Source organism: Crinia signifera, chromosome 1, assembly GCF_055691185.1.
Source record: "Crinia signifera chromosome 1, ASM5569118v1, whole genome shotgun sequence".
Lineage (NCBI taxonomy): Eukaryota > Metazoa > Chordata > Amphibia > Anura > Myobatrachidae > Crinia > Crinia signifera.
The window spans coordinates 309617969-309635451 of NC_139217.1; the positions used below are offsets into that span (position 1 = coordinate 309617969).

The 17483-nt window shown below is 42.9% G+C and overlaps 1 protein-coding gene across 1 annotated transcript in view; it reads right to left on the reverse strand.

Moving 5' to 3' along the window:
• The window catches only part of LOC146078915 (guanine nucleotide-binding protein G(q) subunit alpha), a 114368-nt gene that overhangs the window by 20435 nt on the left and 76450 nt on the right, over positions 1 to 17483 (reverse strand). The window contains exon 3 of the mRNA XM_083186143.1: positions 5424 to 5578. Coding sequence (XP_083042269.1) covers positions 5424 to 5578 — 155 coding nt within the window. The remainder of the gene's footprint in view (positions 1 to 5423; positions 5579 to 17483) is intronic.

The window sequence follows — 17483 nt, forward strand, 5'->3', positions numbered from 1 at the left end:
GATATGGTCTGCTTCACAGGCGCTTTGCCCTTTTTTATTCCTTCCGGAATTACAAACAGGTGTTTAGTTAACCTAAAGGCCTTTGTTCTTTCCAGGTACAGCGTTATCCCTCTCACCAGGTCTAACGTGTGCCAGGCCTCTTCATCTCTATCTTTTGGCTGAGGGTAGAAGTCAGGTAAGGTTATCTCCTGGTTCTGGTGAAAAGCTGACACCACTTTAGGAATGAAATCTGGATGTGTCCGTAATACTACCCTATCAGGGAATATTATCAAATATGGTTCCTCCATCCATAGCGCTTGAAGCTCACTGACTCGTCGAGCTGAAGTCACAGCTACTAGGAATACAACTTTCCAGGTTAGAAATTTTAGCGGGCAATCTTCCAGTGGTTCAAAAGGATCTTTTGTCAACACCGTCAGGAGCAGATTTAGGTCCCAGGGGGCCACAATTGATTTAATCGGCGGTTTGATCCTCTTCATCGCCCTGCCGAACCTCTTAACAATTCTCTCTTCTGCTAGAGGCTTGTCCAATAACACACTTAATGCAGAGATCTGTGCCTTAATCGTTGCTGCGGCCAACCCCATCTGAAAGCCCTCAAACAAGAATTGTAATACTTGATCAGTAGGAATGTCCGTAAAGCCATCTTTAAACTGTCCCCAACTGATAAACTTATACCAGGTTTTATAGTAAGCCTCCGAAGAAACTTTCTTCCTGGCTCTCAGCATCATCTCAGTCACTTGTGGTGATAAACTGTGTCTCTTTAGGATCTGCCGCTCAATTTCCATGCCTCTAGTTGTAAAGTCGCCGGCTCTGGGTGCAGCATAGGCCCCTGATGCAGGAGGTCTGGCCTGTTTGGTAACCGCCATGGCCCTTGTATTGCCATCCTTAAGACATTCAAAAACCAAGCTCTTCTTGGCCAATGTGGAAGAATTATCAGTACTAGTACTTGGTCTTCCCTGATCTTTTTCAGCACTTTGGTTATCATAGGGAATGGAGGGAACAGGTATCCTAGTTCGAATTCCCATCTGGTTGAGAAAGTGTCTAATGTCCTCGCTTGTGGATGATAATACTTTGCGTAGAATTCGCTTACCTTCCTGTTCGAATAGGTGGCCATCAGGTCCACTTCCGGCGTCCCAAAGATCTTCGTTATCTGGAGAAAAACTTCTCCGTTCAGCTCCCATTCCCCTGGCAAAACAGTCTTGCGACTTAGATAGTCTGCTATCACATTTTTCTTGCCTGGAATATAGGTTGCAGAGATTGACCTCAGGTTCTTCTCTGACCATGTCATAATTTCTTCTGACATCCTCATCAATTTCAGACTTCTGGTCCCCCCTTGATGGTTTATGTGTGCGACTACCGTCACATTGTCGGACATAATTCTTAGATGTGTGTCCCGAATCTTGGATTTTAACTGGCACATAGCTTCCCAGACTGCCTGCAGTTCTCTGAGATTGGAAGAGTTTCTTGCTTCTTCCTTGGACCATGTTCCTTGGACCGACATCTTCCCGAGATGGCCTCCCCACCCTACTAAACTGGCGTCCGTCGTCAGAACCAGAAACTGTGGGTTCTCTAAGCTTGAGGTCTTGATCTCCAAGTAGTGAATCCACCATCTCAGAGACTGTTTCACATGACTCGGTAGCCCTATCATATGATGATCTTTTAAGCCTCTTTTTAGCAAAGGCAGAAGGAACCACTGAAGTGGTCTCGAATTCCACTGAGCCCACGGTATCACTTTTATGCAGGAAACCATCATTCTTAGTAACTGCACCCCTTTTATTAGAGGAATCTTCTTTTCTCGCAAGATCTCTAGGATTAACTTCCTCATTTTCATGCATCTCTCGAGTGATAGAGCTTCAGAATACCTTCTGGTATCTATCCTTACCCCCAAAAAAAGAATATTTTTGGTAGGTATCAGTTGGCTTTTGTCCTTGTTTATCACCCATCCGTGGCTTTGCAGGGTTTTCATGACCAAACTCAGACTTTGCTTCACTTCTTCCACTGAGCTCCCAGCTATCAATAAGTCGTCCAAGTATGGCCAGATCTGGACCTTCAGCTTTCTCATCTCCGCCACCAGCGTAATCAGTACTTTGGTGAAGACTCTTGGGGACGTTCTTAACCCGAACGGGAGGCATGTGAATTGAAAATGCTGACCGGCCACATAGAACCTCAGGAACCTTCGGTGTTCTAGACAAATTGGAATATGGTAATAGGCGTCTTTGAGGTCGATCGACACTAAGTATTCGTCCTGTCTTATGCCCGTCACTATGGACGACAGACACTCCATGCGAAATTTTATTTTCTTGATAAAACAATTCAGATCTCTGAGATCCAGGATCGTCCTGAATCCTCCACTGTTCTTTTCCACTAAGAATAGATTGGAGTAGAACCCTTTCTTGTGATGAATTTTGGGTACTATCTCGATCGCTCCCTGCTCCAGTAGTTGATTTATCTTGGAGCATAAAGCTGACCTTTTTTCTTTTTCTGTAGGTATTCTGGATCTCAGAAATCTGTTCTGCCATGGAATTATCATGAATTCGATATGATAACCCTGTTGGATTATCTTTAGTACCCATCTGTCGGTTATGGTATTCTCCCAACGACCTTTGAACCAGAGAAGTCTGGCTCCTATCACTGTCTCTTGGACATAGTCATGATCTTCCTCTGTCAGGCTGGAAGCGCCCACGAAAGGGCTGACGAAAGGCTTGCCGCGACGTATTAGCTCCGCCTCTCCTATAGTAAGGCCTACCAGGCCTGTAGCTCCTGGAGTCCCTATAGGATTGTTTAGCCGTGCTTGGATAAGGAAACCGACTTCTCTTGTCCTGTGGGAGACGTACAGATTTCCCTCCTGACAATCTCTGAATCATTGTGTCCAGGTTTGAGCCGAATAGGTATTTTCCTTCAAACTGTAGGGTAGTTAGTTTGTTCTTGGAATTTGCGTCGGCGCTCCAGGGCTTCAGCCACAAGGCTCTCCTCGCTGTTACCCCTGCCGCCATTGTTTTTGCCGCAAAAGCCACCGAATCCAGCGAGGCCTCGCACAGGTAATCTATGGATTTCTGCATAACGTCCAAACTTTTCAATACATAGTGTTTAGATATTCTTTCTTCTATGTCTGTCTGCAGGTTAGATGCCCACAGTCTCAGCGCCCTGGACACTGATGCCACTGCCACCATAGCCTTAAGCGATCCAGCAGAGGCTGTATGAACCTTCCTTAGTCCATTCTCAATCTTTCTATCCATTGAGTCTTTAAACGCTGCTGCGTCCTCCACCGGGATTGTAGACTTTGAGGTCAGCTCCGCTACAGCAGCGTCTACCTTCGGGATAGAGCACCATCCCAGGAATTCGTCATCTTTATATGGGTACATTTTCTCAATACGATTCCCCAGAGTCAATTTTTTATCCATATTCGTCCACTCCTTGGAAATGGTCTCCCTGACCATCTTGTGAACTGGGAAAGTTCTCCCCTTCTTCTCTCTATTTACGAATAAGGGATTCTTTGCCTCTGACGTACCTGGTTCTTCTTTATAATTCATTGCTTTATAAATATTTTTTAGTACATTTTCAACCAGCTCTAAATTAAAAGATCTCACATCTTCCAATTCACCTTCATCTGTGGAATCCTTTCTGTCACCTTCTATTTTCTCTTTCTTCTCCAATCTATCTTGTCCTGCCTCACATTCTTCACATAAAGATTTCTTCTGGGCAGATGCAAAGGTTCTATCACATGACATGCAGTTAGTCTGTATAAATTTCTTTTTGGCTGTTCTTTTCTTAGGAATATCAGATACATCCTCATTTTGTTCTATAGGCACACTACAAAAGAAAAAAGTACTAAGTACTATTCTGTAGAAAAAAACGCTAAAAATAAAACAACTAATGCCCACAAAAACCAAGGGCTTACCTCTGAGGGGCATTATCCGGCTTATGGGGAGAAGGCTCATCCATGATGCAAACAGCAGTCAGACAGCCAGGCACTGAGAACACAGTGTAACACACGCTGTCCATCGCGTCTTTAAATATGGCGCCTTAACCCTAAGTTCCCTGGTTCACCTTAATTCAGGATGGCCGAGCGGAACCAATATGCTTCCCCTTGTTTCCGTGGGGAAGCATTTAACGCCCGTCCCCCGGCGTCTCAGGCGGAAGTGACGCGCGCGCACACTTCCGCCCCGTCTGCCTGATATGTCTGGAGTGTACAGACGCGGCTTCCAGCCGGTCTGCATCTACTCCTCGTGGAGCACGCACACAACCCCGCTGCAGCCCTGCGCCATCCCAGCAACAGGTACTCACATATTGCTCACACGTGGGACTTTCCTTTGATATGTATATCTCCATTGCGTCGCGCTGCAGCCCTCGTTATATACAGGCAGGAAACTGCACTAACATAGCTAAAGCTAGTTAGGCACCTCTTCTCCCCGGGGAGCCACCCCTTCAGCTCCATGCTGCGTGAGGTACCCTGCTTAAAATAAATAAAACAGCCTACTCTGTCCTAACTCTAACGGAGACAGGAAAAAAGACATGGAGGAGGAGGAAGAGGAGGCTATTATACCCAAGGTGGGCGGTCCTAGAGAAAAATTATCCTGTCTAATTCTATGGGGGGAGGGAACATCCCAGTGTTATGGCTGCCATGGGGATCGTAGAAGAAAGTATGTGGGGGGGGAGGTGGGAACCCTGGGAGCCAGGCAGCCCCCCGGGAGAGCCAGCAGGGGACCAGGTATTCACTGCACCCGATCGTGCATATGTAATGATCGGGTGCAGTGAATATATGAATATCTAATGAGCGGCTCTCGGCTCCCGGCCCCCTGCTGGCTGCTCTGTGTAAAAAAAATTATATATTTTTTTTAAATTAAATATATAAGCACATGAATAAAAATTTTTGCGGAGGATTCAGAATAAAAAATCCCAGACAAGAGCTGCCAAAGGACTGTACTTGGGGCTATACTTGGATAACAACTAACTGAATTCCCCCCCTAAATGGGTTTAAACCCATCCATTGCTTTTTATAGATCCTATGCCTTATATCACTGGCATACAACAATTTTGGGTACTTCTTTACTTTCACGGCGCCAGCATGGCGCCGTGCGTCAGAGTCCCCTTGCGGGGCTCGCTTCGCTCGCCCACGCTGCGGGCTCGGTGGCTCGCTACGCTAATTAAAATCAACTCCATGCCAACATGGATAGTGGAGGTATGAACTATCCATGTTGGCATGGCGTTAACTTCGTTTATTTTACTTAGTTTGTGGCGAGCGTAACCCGGAAGTAGCGCGGCGCCATGCTGGCGCCGTGAAAGTAAAGAAGTACCCAATTTTGACATGGCTAGTATGGCTTGATCTGGAGTAAACTAGTTGCTTCATGAGATCACCAGATAAAAAAAAAGGGATGTAATACTGTATATGAAAAAGAAAAAAGGTTACAATGCATACCAGTACTTACTATTTAGTGGAATCAGACAGTTGATATTCCCGGCGCCGATCATAGCATTCTTGTATACCAGGATCGTTCCATAAGTATTTGATTGCATCTACGTGAGGATTCTCAAACGTGGATACCTTCTCAATATCAACTTCTCGGATTAACAGTGCATGACCCTTGAAAGGAAAAACAAAAATAACAAATTAAAATACTGCTACAAGTCAATGACCTGGTCATACAGCACTCTGTTTTAACAGTTGATAGTGGAGTACTGTAAGTAAAAATGGATATTTGAGAGTACAGACATATTTGTGGAACTATCAATTAGACCAGTGGCTTGTAAACTCATTCCTCAAGGCATCCTAACAGTTACGGTTGATGGATATCCATGGTTGAGTAGAAGAGGGTTAAATCAAATTGAAGTACTAATTAAGTCAACTGTACCAAGTATGGTTATTTTTAAAACCTGGACCATTAGGGTGCCTTGAGGTGAACTGTGGTTTTAGTATAAGCAGCTTAATCAAGGAACACTTCCCAATAGTTTCATGAATTTTTATGTTTGTACATTGGCCCTTATTCAGATCTGATCGCAGTACAAATTTGTTCTCAAAATGGGTAAAACCATGTGCACTGCAGGTGGGGCAGATGTAACATGTATAGGGAGAGTTAGATTTGTGTGAGATATTTTGTTTCTGTGCAGGGTAAATACTGGCTGCATTATTTTTACACTGCAGTTTAGGATTTCAGTTTCAACACACCCCACCCAAATTTAACTCTCTCTGCACATGTTACATCTGCCCCACCTGCAGTGTACATGGTTTGGCCCATTTTGAGAACAAATTTGTACTGCAATCAGATCTGAATAAGGGCCATTATGCATTAGACACATTTATTGAGTACCTTGTGTGTATTCAATATAATATAATTTTTCATAAGCAGAATTCAAAACATAATTTCTATGACACTTTGTAAGGGAGAAATAAGGACACAAGACATTTAACATAAAAATGACAAATGCTGAGAATAAATGACAAAAGTAAAACATGTTGCTTACATTTTTCCATTTTAAAAGCCTAAAAAACTACGCAAATGTTTAGAATTAGTAAATAGTGAACTGACCATGAGTGACCATTTACATATCTATTAGCAAGATAAGAACATGCCATAACAGATATGGCCACCACTTAATTTCCCTACTTCGTGCGTTTCACAACACAGGAAGCACGATAGTTCCGGATATCCTGGTATATAGTCTGGCCCTATTTTACAATAACCTTACTTTTGGGATATTTCTAATGCTCCCTTTGAGTAAGACATATCTATGCTCTTTATTTTGCCTCCTGCTCAACCAGAATTGCAGTTTTTATAAAATTTGGTGTATTTAGAAGAAGTTAATTACCGGTATACTGTAACTGGTGCGCATCATCAATTAAATCAACTGTTCTCAAACTGTGGGTCCTGACCCCAAAGTGGGCCCCGAGCTTCTCAGCATGGGGTCGCGACTCCATGTTGCTGACCATCAGGCTGATGACTTTTGTAATCTCAGTCAGTTGTTCAAGGAGTCTGAAAATTGTCTGTTATTTTAGACTCCTCAAATCATTTTGTGCCTCCACAATGCTGCCATGTATGTGCTGTCTGCTGACTACACATGTTATGACCTTCTGTAGTAACTTGCTGGGGTCCTGTAATCTTTTTTATTGTCGGATGGGGTCCCAGAGCAAAATAGTTTGAGGACCCCTGACTTAAATTGATACAGGTATATAAACCCCTAAGAATCACTGCCATGATCACCTTGAAAAAGCGGTTGATGCAGCGAAACATGTTGGTAAACTACAAGAGTGACCACTACAGCACCATTTCCCAAAAATCCTCACCATCTTACATCATAGTGACAGGACCAGCCTCTGAAAGAACAATATTAAGGTGCCCACACACTAGAAAGATCTGCGATCGTAAGAGGTGCGCATAATTTAGCCATGAAATCTTTTTTCCGTCCTGGACAAAAGATTTCAGGCAAGCGCACATCTTTACCAAAGATTTTTCTTAAGATCCCATGTGCGTTCCTATGGATCTTTTGTTAAATCTTCTGATCTTTTTTGCAGCACGTAAGATCAGAAGATTCAGCTAAAGATCCACGGGACTGCGCATCAGACTAAAATCGGCCGATTTTCGACCGATTATCGGTAAACATTGGACGATATATCGGCCGATTTATCAGAAATCGTCCAATCGGCCCAAAAATTGTTCTAGTGTGTGGGCACCTTTAGAGCTTTGGATTGCACATCCCTTAAAGTGGACTCACTATGCCCTCTACTGGCTTTAGATTGCCTTACATACCAATCCTTCAGCAGAGGGACTCCACATATTAAGCTGAACGCCATCTGGGAACCATACCATTGTGAAGTGAAATAGGAACAGACACAGACAACCAAATAATCCAATTGGACTAATCAGTGAATATATAATTTTCTATGTAGCCTTAACATCATCATTTATGTTTTTTATTGTGTGACTATTTTATTTATTCATTTAGGATTAAACTGACACCTATTTTGGCAGCACCTGTATTTTGAGCGCAGTTATTGGAGTGACCTCCAAATATACTTAACTGCAGCTCAACAGTTCTACATCAAGAGCCCACATCTGATAACTTGTTATCTACCGACCTGGGATTAACACTTCCTTTAACCCAGGTTGGAATGCCGGTTTGCTGAACATGGGTAATTTGAAAATGCCGTTTTACATCGCAAATCGCAAGCCGGGTTATTTGTGCGATGTGAAAGTGGTAATTGACACTGGAGCTTAGAGGCAAGTTACAAATACATTTTCATATGTAAACTACAGTTATCATTAAAAGCGTAAAAAGCCATAGAATTACTAAAGCAATATTTATAGCTGCAGTGACAGAACACTAGCTGCCATTCTACAGATACATACATTATATATATATATATATATATATATATACACACATACATACATACATACATACACACACACACACATATATATATATATACATACATATACACACACACACACACACACACACATATGTACACTTTTTTTGGTACTTATGTAGTATCTGGGCTGCCGATTTCTAAATCGGGTACATCGCATCGCATCGCATGCGACCATCGGATGCGATGCGATGCGATGACCCGATTTTTCCATAGGAATCAATGTTAAAATGGACTGAGTCCATTTAAACATGGAATTCAATGGGAAAAAGGGGTCCTTTTCATACCCCTACTATCCAAGTGGGCATGGAGTTGGATATAAACCTGTGGCGAGCGTAGCGAGCCACCGAGCCCGAAGCGTGGCGAGCGTAGCGAGCCCCGCGAGGGGACACAGAATACCGTTCGCTCGCCACGCTTCGGGCTCGGTGGCTCGCCACAGGTTTATATCCAACTCCATGCCCACTTGGATAGTAGGGGTATGAAAAGGACCCCTTTTTCCCATTGAATTCCATGTTAAAATGGACTCAGTCCATTTTAACATTGATTCCTATGGAAAAATCGGGTCATCGCATCCGATGGTCGCATGCAATGCGATGCGATGCGATGGGATATCGCATCGCATCGCATCTGATTGTATGCCTTAACTTAAGGCATACAATCAAAAAATCGGCAGCCCAGATACTACATAAGTACCCTTTTTTTTAGGTGCAACAGAGCCCCTCTACTGAACATTTGTTTGGGTAGGACAAAAAATGCAGAAATACATTAAGGCACATTTATTTATTTACATTTTCTTATATAGCGCAGCAGATTCCGTTGCGCTTTACAATAGTAGACAGTGATAAAACAAACTGGGTAACAACAGACAGACTTGGAGGTAGGAGGGCCCTGCTGCAAGCTTACAATCTATAGGACATATTTGTGTTGGGAGGGCATGCAGTATGTACATACATTTTCTCTTGCTTTCTCTTCAAGTCATTGAATAAGAAATCGTATCCGATTTTTACAAGAACATAGCCACCTATAGATTAAGTGCACATTAAAGACATTTTTATCCAAATATATAAGATATGTCAGCCAAACTAAGATGAAATGTGTGTCCAAGCTGGATTAATACTATGGGAATCTGGCAGAGGTGCTTTACCATATTGTATTTTAAGATCTCACTCTAAAAACTTAGGTCTCAAACTCTAGAATCAGCTATAGCTGCATATCTTTAATTTAATGGGGATCTCATTGTGTGGTGGTCTGGGCACACGCCTTTCTCTGGTTTTCCAACAGGAGATGTAACCCAGCCTGCAACACGACAGCACATTCCCTACACTAGTCGTCTACTTGCACTCTCTTCTTTGACCCTTGCCTCTTTTCTCACCCATCTGTTCACTGCGATAAACCATGTGTACTGCAGGTGGGCCACATGTAATATATTTGCAAATTGTTAAGGCCCCCATACACTTATCCAAGGGGTTGCATGCGATACCTCTGCAACTGCCCACTGAGGAGTCGCCGGGCTCTCCAGCGGCTGGTCCGCATACAATATATTGCATGCATTCCTCTAGCATATGCTGTATCATTCATGGCCCCCAGCAAGTGCTGCTGGATCAGATAAATCTTACGTGCAGCACTTGCAATATCTGACTCTGATGCGCACGGGACCGCGCATCAGATTGGAATCAGAGGTTAGATGCATACGATTTGGCCACGTTTTAGCATATTTCTCAGCCCGATCTGTCAGAATCGAGTGAAAAGGGCCCAAATCGTATAGGTGTATGGGAACCTTTAGATTTGGCTGGGTTATGTTGAAACTGAAATCACATTGAAAACAATAAAGCAGCTTTTTGCCCCAAAACCCAACTCTCTCTGCACGTTACATTTACCCCAGTTGCAGTGCACACGTGGTTTTGTCCAAAACATTTGTCCTGCGCTCAGTTCTGAATATAGGCCCTCATTCACTAATGTCAAGGAGACTATACGCAACATACGCACTGTAGCATTGATGGTAGAAAGTTTCTGAAACTAATTATTATTTATTTTACATATTACATTTGTCCCATACCCCCTGCATTGCACATAGTTTTGCCCATTTTAAGAACAAATGTGCCCTGCGATCAACTTTGCATAAAGCTTCAAGTCTATAAGGGCAGTATCATGCTAATTAGCTTGCAGAAGATTACATTTTATGGGGCCTTGTCACATTTCATTTTGACATCTACAGATCAGTCTGTAGTGACTGATGTGACTTAAGCGTTAATGTAGTCAAGAATTGAGTTGAGTGACATTTTACTAAATATGATGGGGAGAAAAAGTGCATGTGGACAAGTACTTAGCCAGATAAATTGCACAAAAACTGATTTAATCTTGCCTTCTATTTGGAAAAAGGCCAAACGTCATTTTAAAACAGTCTTTAAGTGTTGTTCAATAGCTTTTAAATATGAGCAATCAAAGATATGGAAGATAGCAAAGTACACCTAATTGCTTCCCTTGATGACTTAGCACACTTCCACACTATGTTTATTAAGGAAAGCTGAAATATGCAAGACTCAACTTCCAGCCAGAAAAGCAGTTTTAATATAAAAAGGTCCTACATTTGTACCAAGCCTCTCCCTGTAGACTTCTACATAACCAGCTTATAAGAGACTAAGAAGTCCACAAAGTGCGGTACAAAAACCAGTTTCTTACCGGTGAACTTTCCATGGGACTGAAAATAAGAAGGAGGTTCCTAGCAGGTCACAGCAATGCAGACCTCACCCAAATCAGGGTACGTCACCTACCGCATTAACAAGAGTTGTAAAAAATAAAATCCAGTCAATTTATTGACTGTTTCCTTGTACATGGGTGCCGAAAACCACAACACTGTACTCTGAAAATGCTTTGTACACAGAAAAGTTCTGATTAGCAGCAGATAAGACCAGAAAAGCCAAGGTTGTAGTGAGAATAGTCTTCTACATGAAAAATACTACAAAAGAAAATGCAGGTATTAGGGGGTATCCAATTACCCCCGGTAAAACAGCGGGAGTGGAAAATGTCAGTTTTTCACTATTTCCCCCCAATGTTTAGTCAATCGTTTTTTTTTTTTTTATTAGGCTATCCTATTGGATATGGATTGGCTCTGAAACAGTGACACCTTGAAGATAAAGAACCCATGAGGTTCCCACCAAACACTATGACGACACATCCGTCAATTAACTTCCTGTTTTATCATTAAAGTTTGAATAAAAAAGCGGAACTTTTAAATAGCCTGCATCCTTGAAAAAGTGCCCGTGCGGCATGAAACGCGTTGGAGCAGATACACAAGCCCTCCTGCCTGTCACATCTGAAGTACCCTGCAGCAGAAGATCGTGGAAGCTGTGCCGGGACGCCGGCGAAGAACTGAACCCGACAGCCGCTTCCCCGCTGCCATACGGGAGAAGGTAACAAAAGCCGCGACGTATCATCGCAGCCTCCGTGCTGTACCGCCGGCTGTAGTTAGTGACTACAGGATCAGGGGCAACTCCACTTAACCAAAAAGGAGTGTAAACATTGGTAAAATCCATAACTTTTAACGCACAATTCTTTACAGGTGTTCACTCGCATTTTTATTTTTATTTTCATTTTTATTTATTTTTATTTTTTATTTTTATTTTATTTATATTTTTATTTATATTTTATTTTAGTTTCAATCATTGTCTATATTCCTAATTTTCTCTATTTACATTTCTATCTGCACTTACTTGTAAAGTGCACGCAACATAGAGCGCTCCAATACTTTTATTATTACAACCTGATATATAGCGGAGCTGCCAATACAATTACGAGCGCGGTCCACATCTCATTTTTACGTATCCTATTGGATCACCAGACAAGACAGGTTTCACTGTGAATACACACGCACACACACAGTTCCAGTGAAAGCTGTGCGTTTCACCCGGTCAGGGGTTTTGCTTTGCCTGCCCGCGGCATGCGAAACAAATCCCAGATAAATTGTAACGCTTGCCGACTTATCATGGATAATTAGAAAGCCCCCGTTGAGCCTATTACCTTCGATATCCACCTTAGTGTGATTTTGGTATATTTAGCATAACGTTAATATAAATATGAATAAACTCTATACAAATACTCAAATGGAAGCGATCACTTGATAGGCTAGACCAATTGCTGTTAAAATGCTGCTTATGCATTTTAATGCAAACTGAACTATATTTTTTATGTTAAATAAAAACCCACCATACACATTCATAACTATCTATGACAATGCTTGCTTATTGCAGGTTATTTTTAAAGTTTACATCCATCTATTTAGAAGTGCATTGCACACCATAGGTTATCCAGCAATTTTTTATACGAACATTTCGGGGGGGGGGGGGCTAGGGGGGGGGGGTAGTTAGGCTATGGGGGAGGCTCAACTAGCCCACTAGGCAGTATAAAGCTGCAGGGGGGGGGGTGTAGTCAGGCTGCAGGAGTTTTGGGTGCTTGTATAGGACAGAACAGTTATAAAATGAAGATAATGGTCCTGTCAGAAAAACATGCAATGTTGATTTTGGATGCCGTGAAGTTATTTATTTTTTGCCAAAGCCACACTGCGCATGCACTGCAACTGCAAACTCCCCCCAGCGGTCAGCCTGCCTTACCTTGTCCTATAAAGCATGCGGTACTTGTGAGTTATCTGGGCGCCCGATTTCTAAATCGGGTCGGATCGGGCGCATCGCATCGCATCGCATGCGACCATCGGATGCGATGCGATGCGATGACCCGATTTTTCCATAGGAATCAATGTTAAAATGGACTGAGTCCATTTTAACATGGAATTCAATGGGAAAAAGGGGTTCTTTTCATACCCCTACTATCCAAGTGGGCATGGAGTTGGATATAAACCTGTGGCGAGCGTAGCGAGCCACCGAGCCCGAAGCGTGGCGAGCGTAGCGAGCCCCGCGAGGGGACACAGAATACCGTCCGCTCGCCACGCTTCGGGCTCGGTGGCTCGCTACGCTCGCCACAGGTTTATATCCAACTCCATGCCCACTTGGATAGTAGGGGTATGAAAAGGACCCCTTTTTCCATAGGAATCATTTTAACATTGATTCCTATGGAAAAATCGGGTCATCGCATCCGATGGTCGCATGCGATGCGATATCGCATCGCATCTGATTGTATGCCTTAACTTAAGGCATACAATCAAAAAATCGGGCGCCCAGATAACTCACAAGTACCAAGCATGCCTACTTCCCCCTGACTGCAATTTAATCTGCAACATGTATCTTCTGACAATTATGTTGCTTTCCCACTGCCAAACCTGCTCTGACCCTTTTTTTTTTTAAACGTTCCCTTAAGCGGGTCAGAGCAAGTTAAACCCCATTCACACTGCATTTTGTAGACGGTATATTACTGGTTAATTACCATTTTTGTACCTTTCACATTGCACCCATTGTGAAAGATACACGGTAATTAACCAGTAATATACCATGCAGTAGGCAGCACCTAGTAACACTCCCTCCCTCCCTTGGTACCTGGCAGCGGGCGTGCGCGGGTCACTAGGAGGCAGCGGATCCTGCTAATTACATATGCGCATATGAACAAGCAATTCATTACATATGCACATATGTAATGAGTGGCCCGCTAGTTCCCATTTGCAGCAGGGACCCCGCCGATGAAATCACACTTTCCTAATGAACCTGCTTCCTCCGCCTGAGCACAGACTGCACTGCCCGGATCCCCAGGATTGCTGCCAGGTACCAGGGGAGGGGGGGGGGGGGGAGCAGGGGTACCAGGTTCCAGGGGAGGACAGGGTACCAACTGCAAGGTACCAGGGGAGGGGGGGCAGGACAGGTACCAGGGAAGGGGGGAGACCAGTGTGGAATACCGTTTAAGACCTTTCCCACTGCCAAAAAAAACACACCTGCTTTTTACCGTTTAACAAATACTGGTATTTGTTAAACAGGTACAGCAACCTGGTGCTTTCCCATTGCAGCTCTACCCGTTTAAAATGGCTAAAAAACTGGCAAATTACCGTTTAAGAGCTGCAGTGGGAAAGGAGTATAAGTGATACGAAGATATCTATCTAGAAGTCTAGGGTTAAAAAATGTTTTCCTTCTCTGGCAAAGGAAGCAGAGTTATGGCATTTTGCAGAGCTGAAAAAAAAAAATTCAGATTTTAGTCTTGGTGGAAGTTAACGACATATTTGGCCTTTCTTATTTTGGAAACATGGGCTTTATGTGTGCTAGCTACAGTAATTTCTTCTTGCAATTTGCATCTCTCTGGGCAGTAATGCCCAAAGACAAATCTAAAAGTAGATTGTTATAATACTTGCACTTAAATTGATGTAGTCAGGCTGAAGGATTTTCACTGCAGTACACTGGGGCACAGGCTTAGGAAAGACTGACCCATGACACAATGGGAAATATGGAAGGAGAATAATATCAAAACATCCCCCACAAAACATATTCCCACAATAGTTAAAGGGAGTAGATAGGGAAATTAAGAGCGCTGGCAGTATTTTCTGCTTTCGATGTGCTCGGTTACTGGTAGACTGCTAAAATCTACATTAGACCACTCATCTCACAGTCTTATACAGAGACGGGAATTTTGCTTTCCCAGTGGAATAGCTGTATAATTAGTCATCATTTTGCTGTGGATTTGGGAGATGAAATAGAAAGGAAATGTAATTGACCACAATATATCTGAGTTCAAAGTTTGTCTGTTCAGGAAGAAAGCACTGATAAGTGAAGATTTTATATTAAGTACAGTGTTTTTGCTGGAGGGTAGCCAGTGAGTTAGCTTGATTTAATAAAAAGGGAGTGGTTCTTCCAGTAAATAAAAACACAAGAGTCTACTATGGGAGAGTCTTGTGACTTTAAATCAAGCAAGTCTACTTACTGATGTCTCGGACATCCAATGTAATTGGAAACCCAATGCAATCTCTTCTGTACATACTGATATAGCACACAGGTTACAAAGGTGACAGACATTTACTTATTTATAGTTTCTTATATAGCGCATACATATTCCTCAGCGCTTTACTGTTCTCCTCTGCAAGCAGGTACAAAAGTTTTATACCTGCTTGCAGAGGAGAACAGTGACTGATACTGGGGATATCCAGCAGCATTATAGCACCTGCCGGCAGTTTGTTTAGAAAACACCTATTGTGGGATCGTGGTTGATATATGTAAAGACACTGGTGGACTGGACCAGTTGACCTTATTTTCTGAGTAGGTGAAATATACCCACGGACTATTTAAGCCATGGTTATCACTACCCATAAATCCTAAACATATCTATCATTTTTGAGTGGATACCCGTGAAGGGCCAACCATACATACACGGAATAAGTTTCATAGATATTTTACAGTGCAAAGACACTGATTCTACACCTACCTTGCTGAGATTTTATATATACTTTATTGCTATACCCCTGATGAAGTCCTGTGCGCTGAAACTTGTTGGATTTTATGAATAAAGGATCGCATATCTTAAAAGGAGTCTCCTTATTTCAAAAACGGATGAAAGAACTGTTCTGTAGAAATTCTGATAAGAATACCAGCTGTTTGGACTAATTGTGACTTGGATAAGTGGTACTCACTTTAGCGCACTCCGATAACCCCCCTTTGTATCTCTGTACACCCCAGTCTCCTCTTGCTGGAAACGGAGAGGTAGTAGTGCCCGATCTCTGGAGGTAAAGAAGGATTTGTTTATGTCTGAACAGTTAAAGGACCCTACTTTATTGAAGGCTAGAGAAAATGTTAAGGTTGTTAATGGGGAACCCGTGGTACCAGGTGCCAAGATTTCTTATCCCCACATGGCTATTTGTAATGAGCTTTTGTACCACGTTGTCAAAAAGGGTGAGGAAGTGGTGGATCAGCTGGTAGTTCCCCAACCTTATAGGAGAACGGTACTAGATTTAGCCCATAGTCATGTTACAGCAGGACATTTAGGGGCAGAAAAGACCACTGAAAGAGTTTTACAAAGGTTCTTTTGGCCAGGGGTGTATAAAGAAGTGTCTGAATATTGTTCTTCCTGTCCTGAATGCCAGTATCATGCCCCCAGACCTCATTTCAGGAGCCCACTAGTTCCCATGCCTATTATAGAGGTCCCATTTGACAGAATAGCCATGGATCTCGTGGGGCCCTTGTTAAAATCCGCTTGGGGCCATCAGTATATTTTGGTAAGAATGGACTACACCACTTGATATCCTGAGGCTGTCCCTTTACGCACTATCACAACCAAAGCGATAGCTAGGGAACTGGTGCAGGTTTTCAGTAGAGTGGGAATACCAAAAGAAATGTTGACTGACCAAGGTACTCCATTTATGTCAAGGGTCATGAAAGAATTGTGCAAATTGTTTAAGGTCACCCACCTCAGGACGTCTATCTACCATCCCCAAACTGATGGGTTGGTGGAAAGATTTAATAAAACGTTAAAAAGTATGTTAAAAAAGGTTGTTGACAAAGATGGGAAAAACTGGGATTGTTTGTTGCCCTACTTGTTGATGGCCATCAGAGAAGTTCCGCAGTCCTCTACTGGGTTTTCTCCGTTTGATTTGTTGTATGGTAGACACCCCAGAGGGCTGTTGGACATTGCCAAGGAGACGTGGGAAGGACAACCCACCCCTTATAAAAGCATTGTTGAACATGTATCACAAATGCAGGATAGGATTGCAACCGTGGAACCTATTGTCAGAGAGCACATGGAACAAGCCCAAAGTGCTCAACAGAGGGTATATAACCGGAGTGCCAAGATACAGGAATTTGCTCCGGGGGATAGAGTTCTTGTGTTGGTGCCCACTGTGGAAAGCAAGTTCCTAGCTAAATGACAGGGACCATTTGAGATTTTGGAAAAAGCGAGTGAGGTCAATTATAAAGTATACCAACCAGGTAAGAGAAAACCTGAACAAATCTACCATGTTAACTTAATCAAACCCTGGAAAGATAGGTTGTCTCTGTCAGCGGAGCCTTGCTCTTTGGCGTCTTCACCTCAGTTGCTTCCCGCGGTGAGGGTGTCAGAGACATTGTCAGCTGATCAGAACAATCAGGTTAAAGAATTTCTCAAACGAAATAGGGAGATATTGTCAGAGCTGCCTGGCCAAACGACCATAATAAAACATGACATTGTCACTGAACCAGGGGTCAGGGTTCATTTAAAGCCATATAGG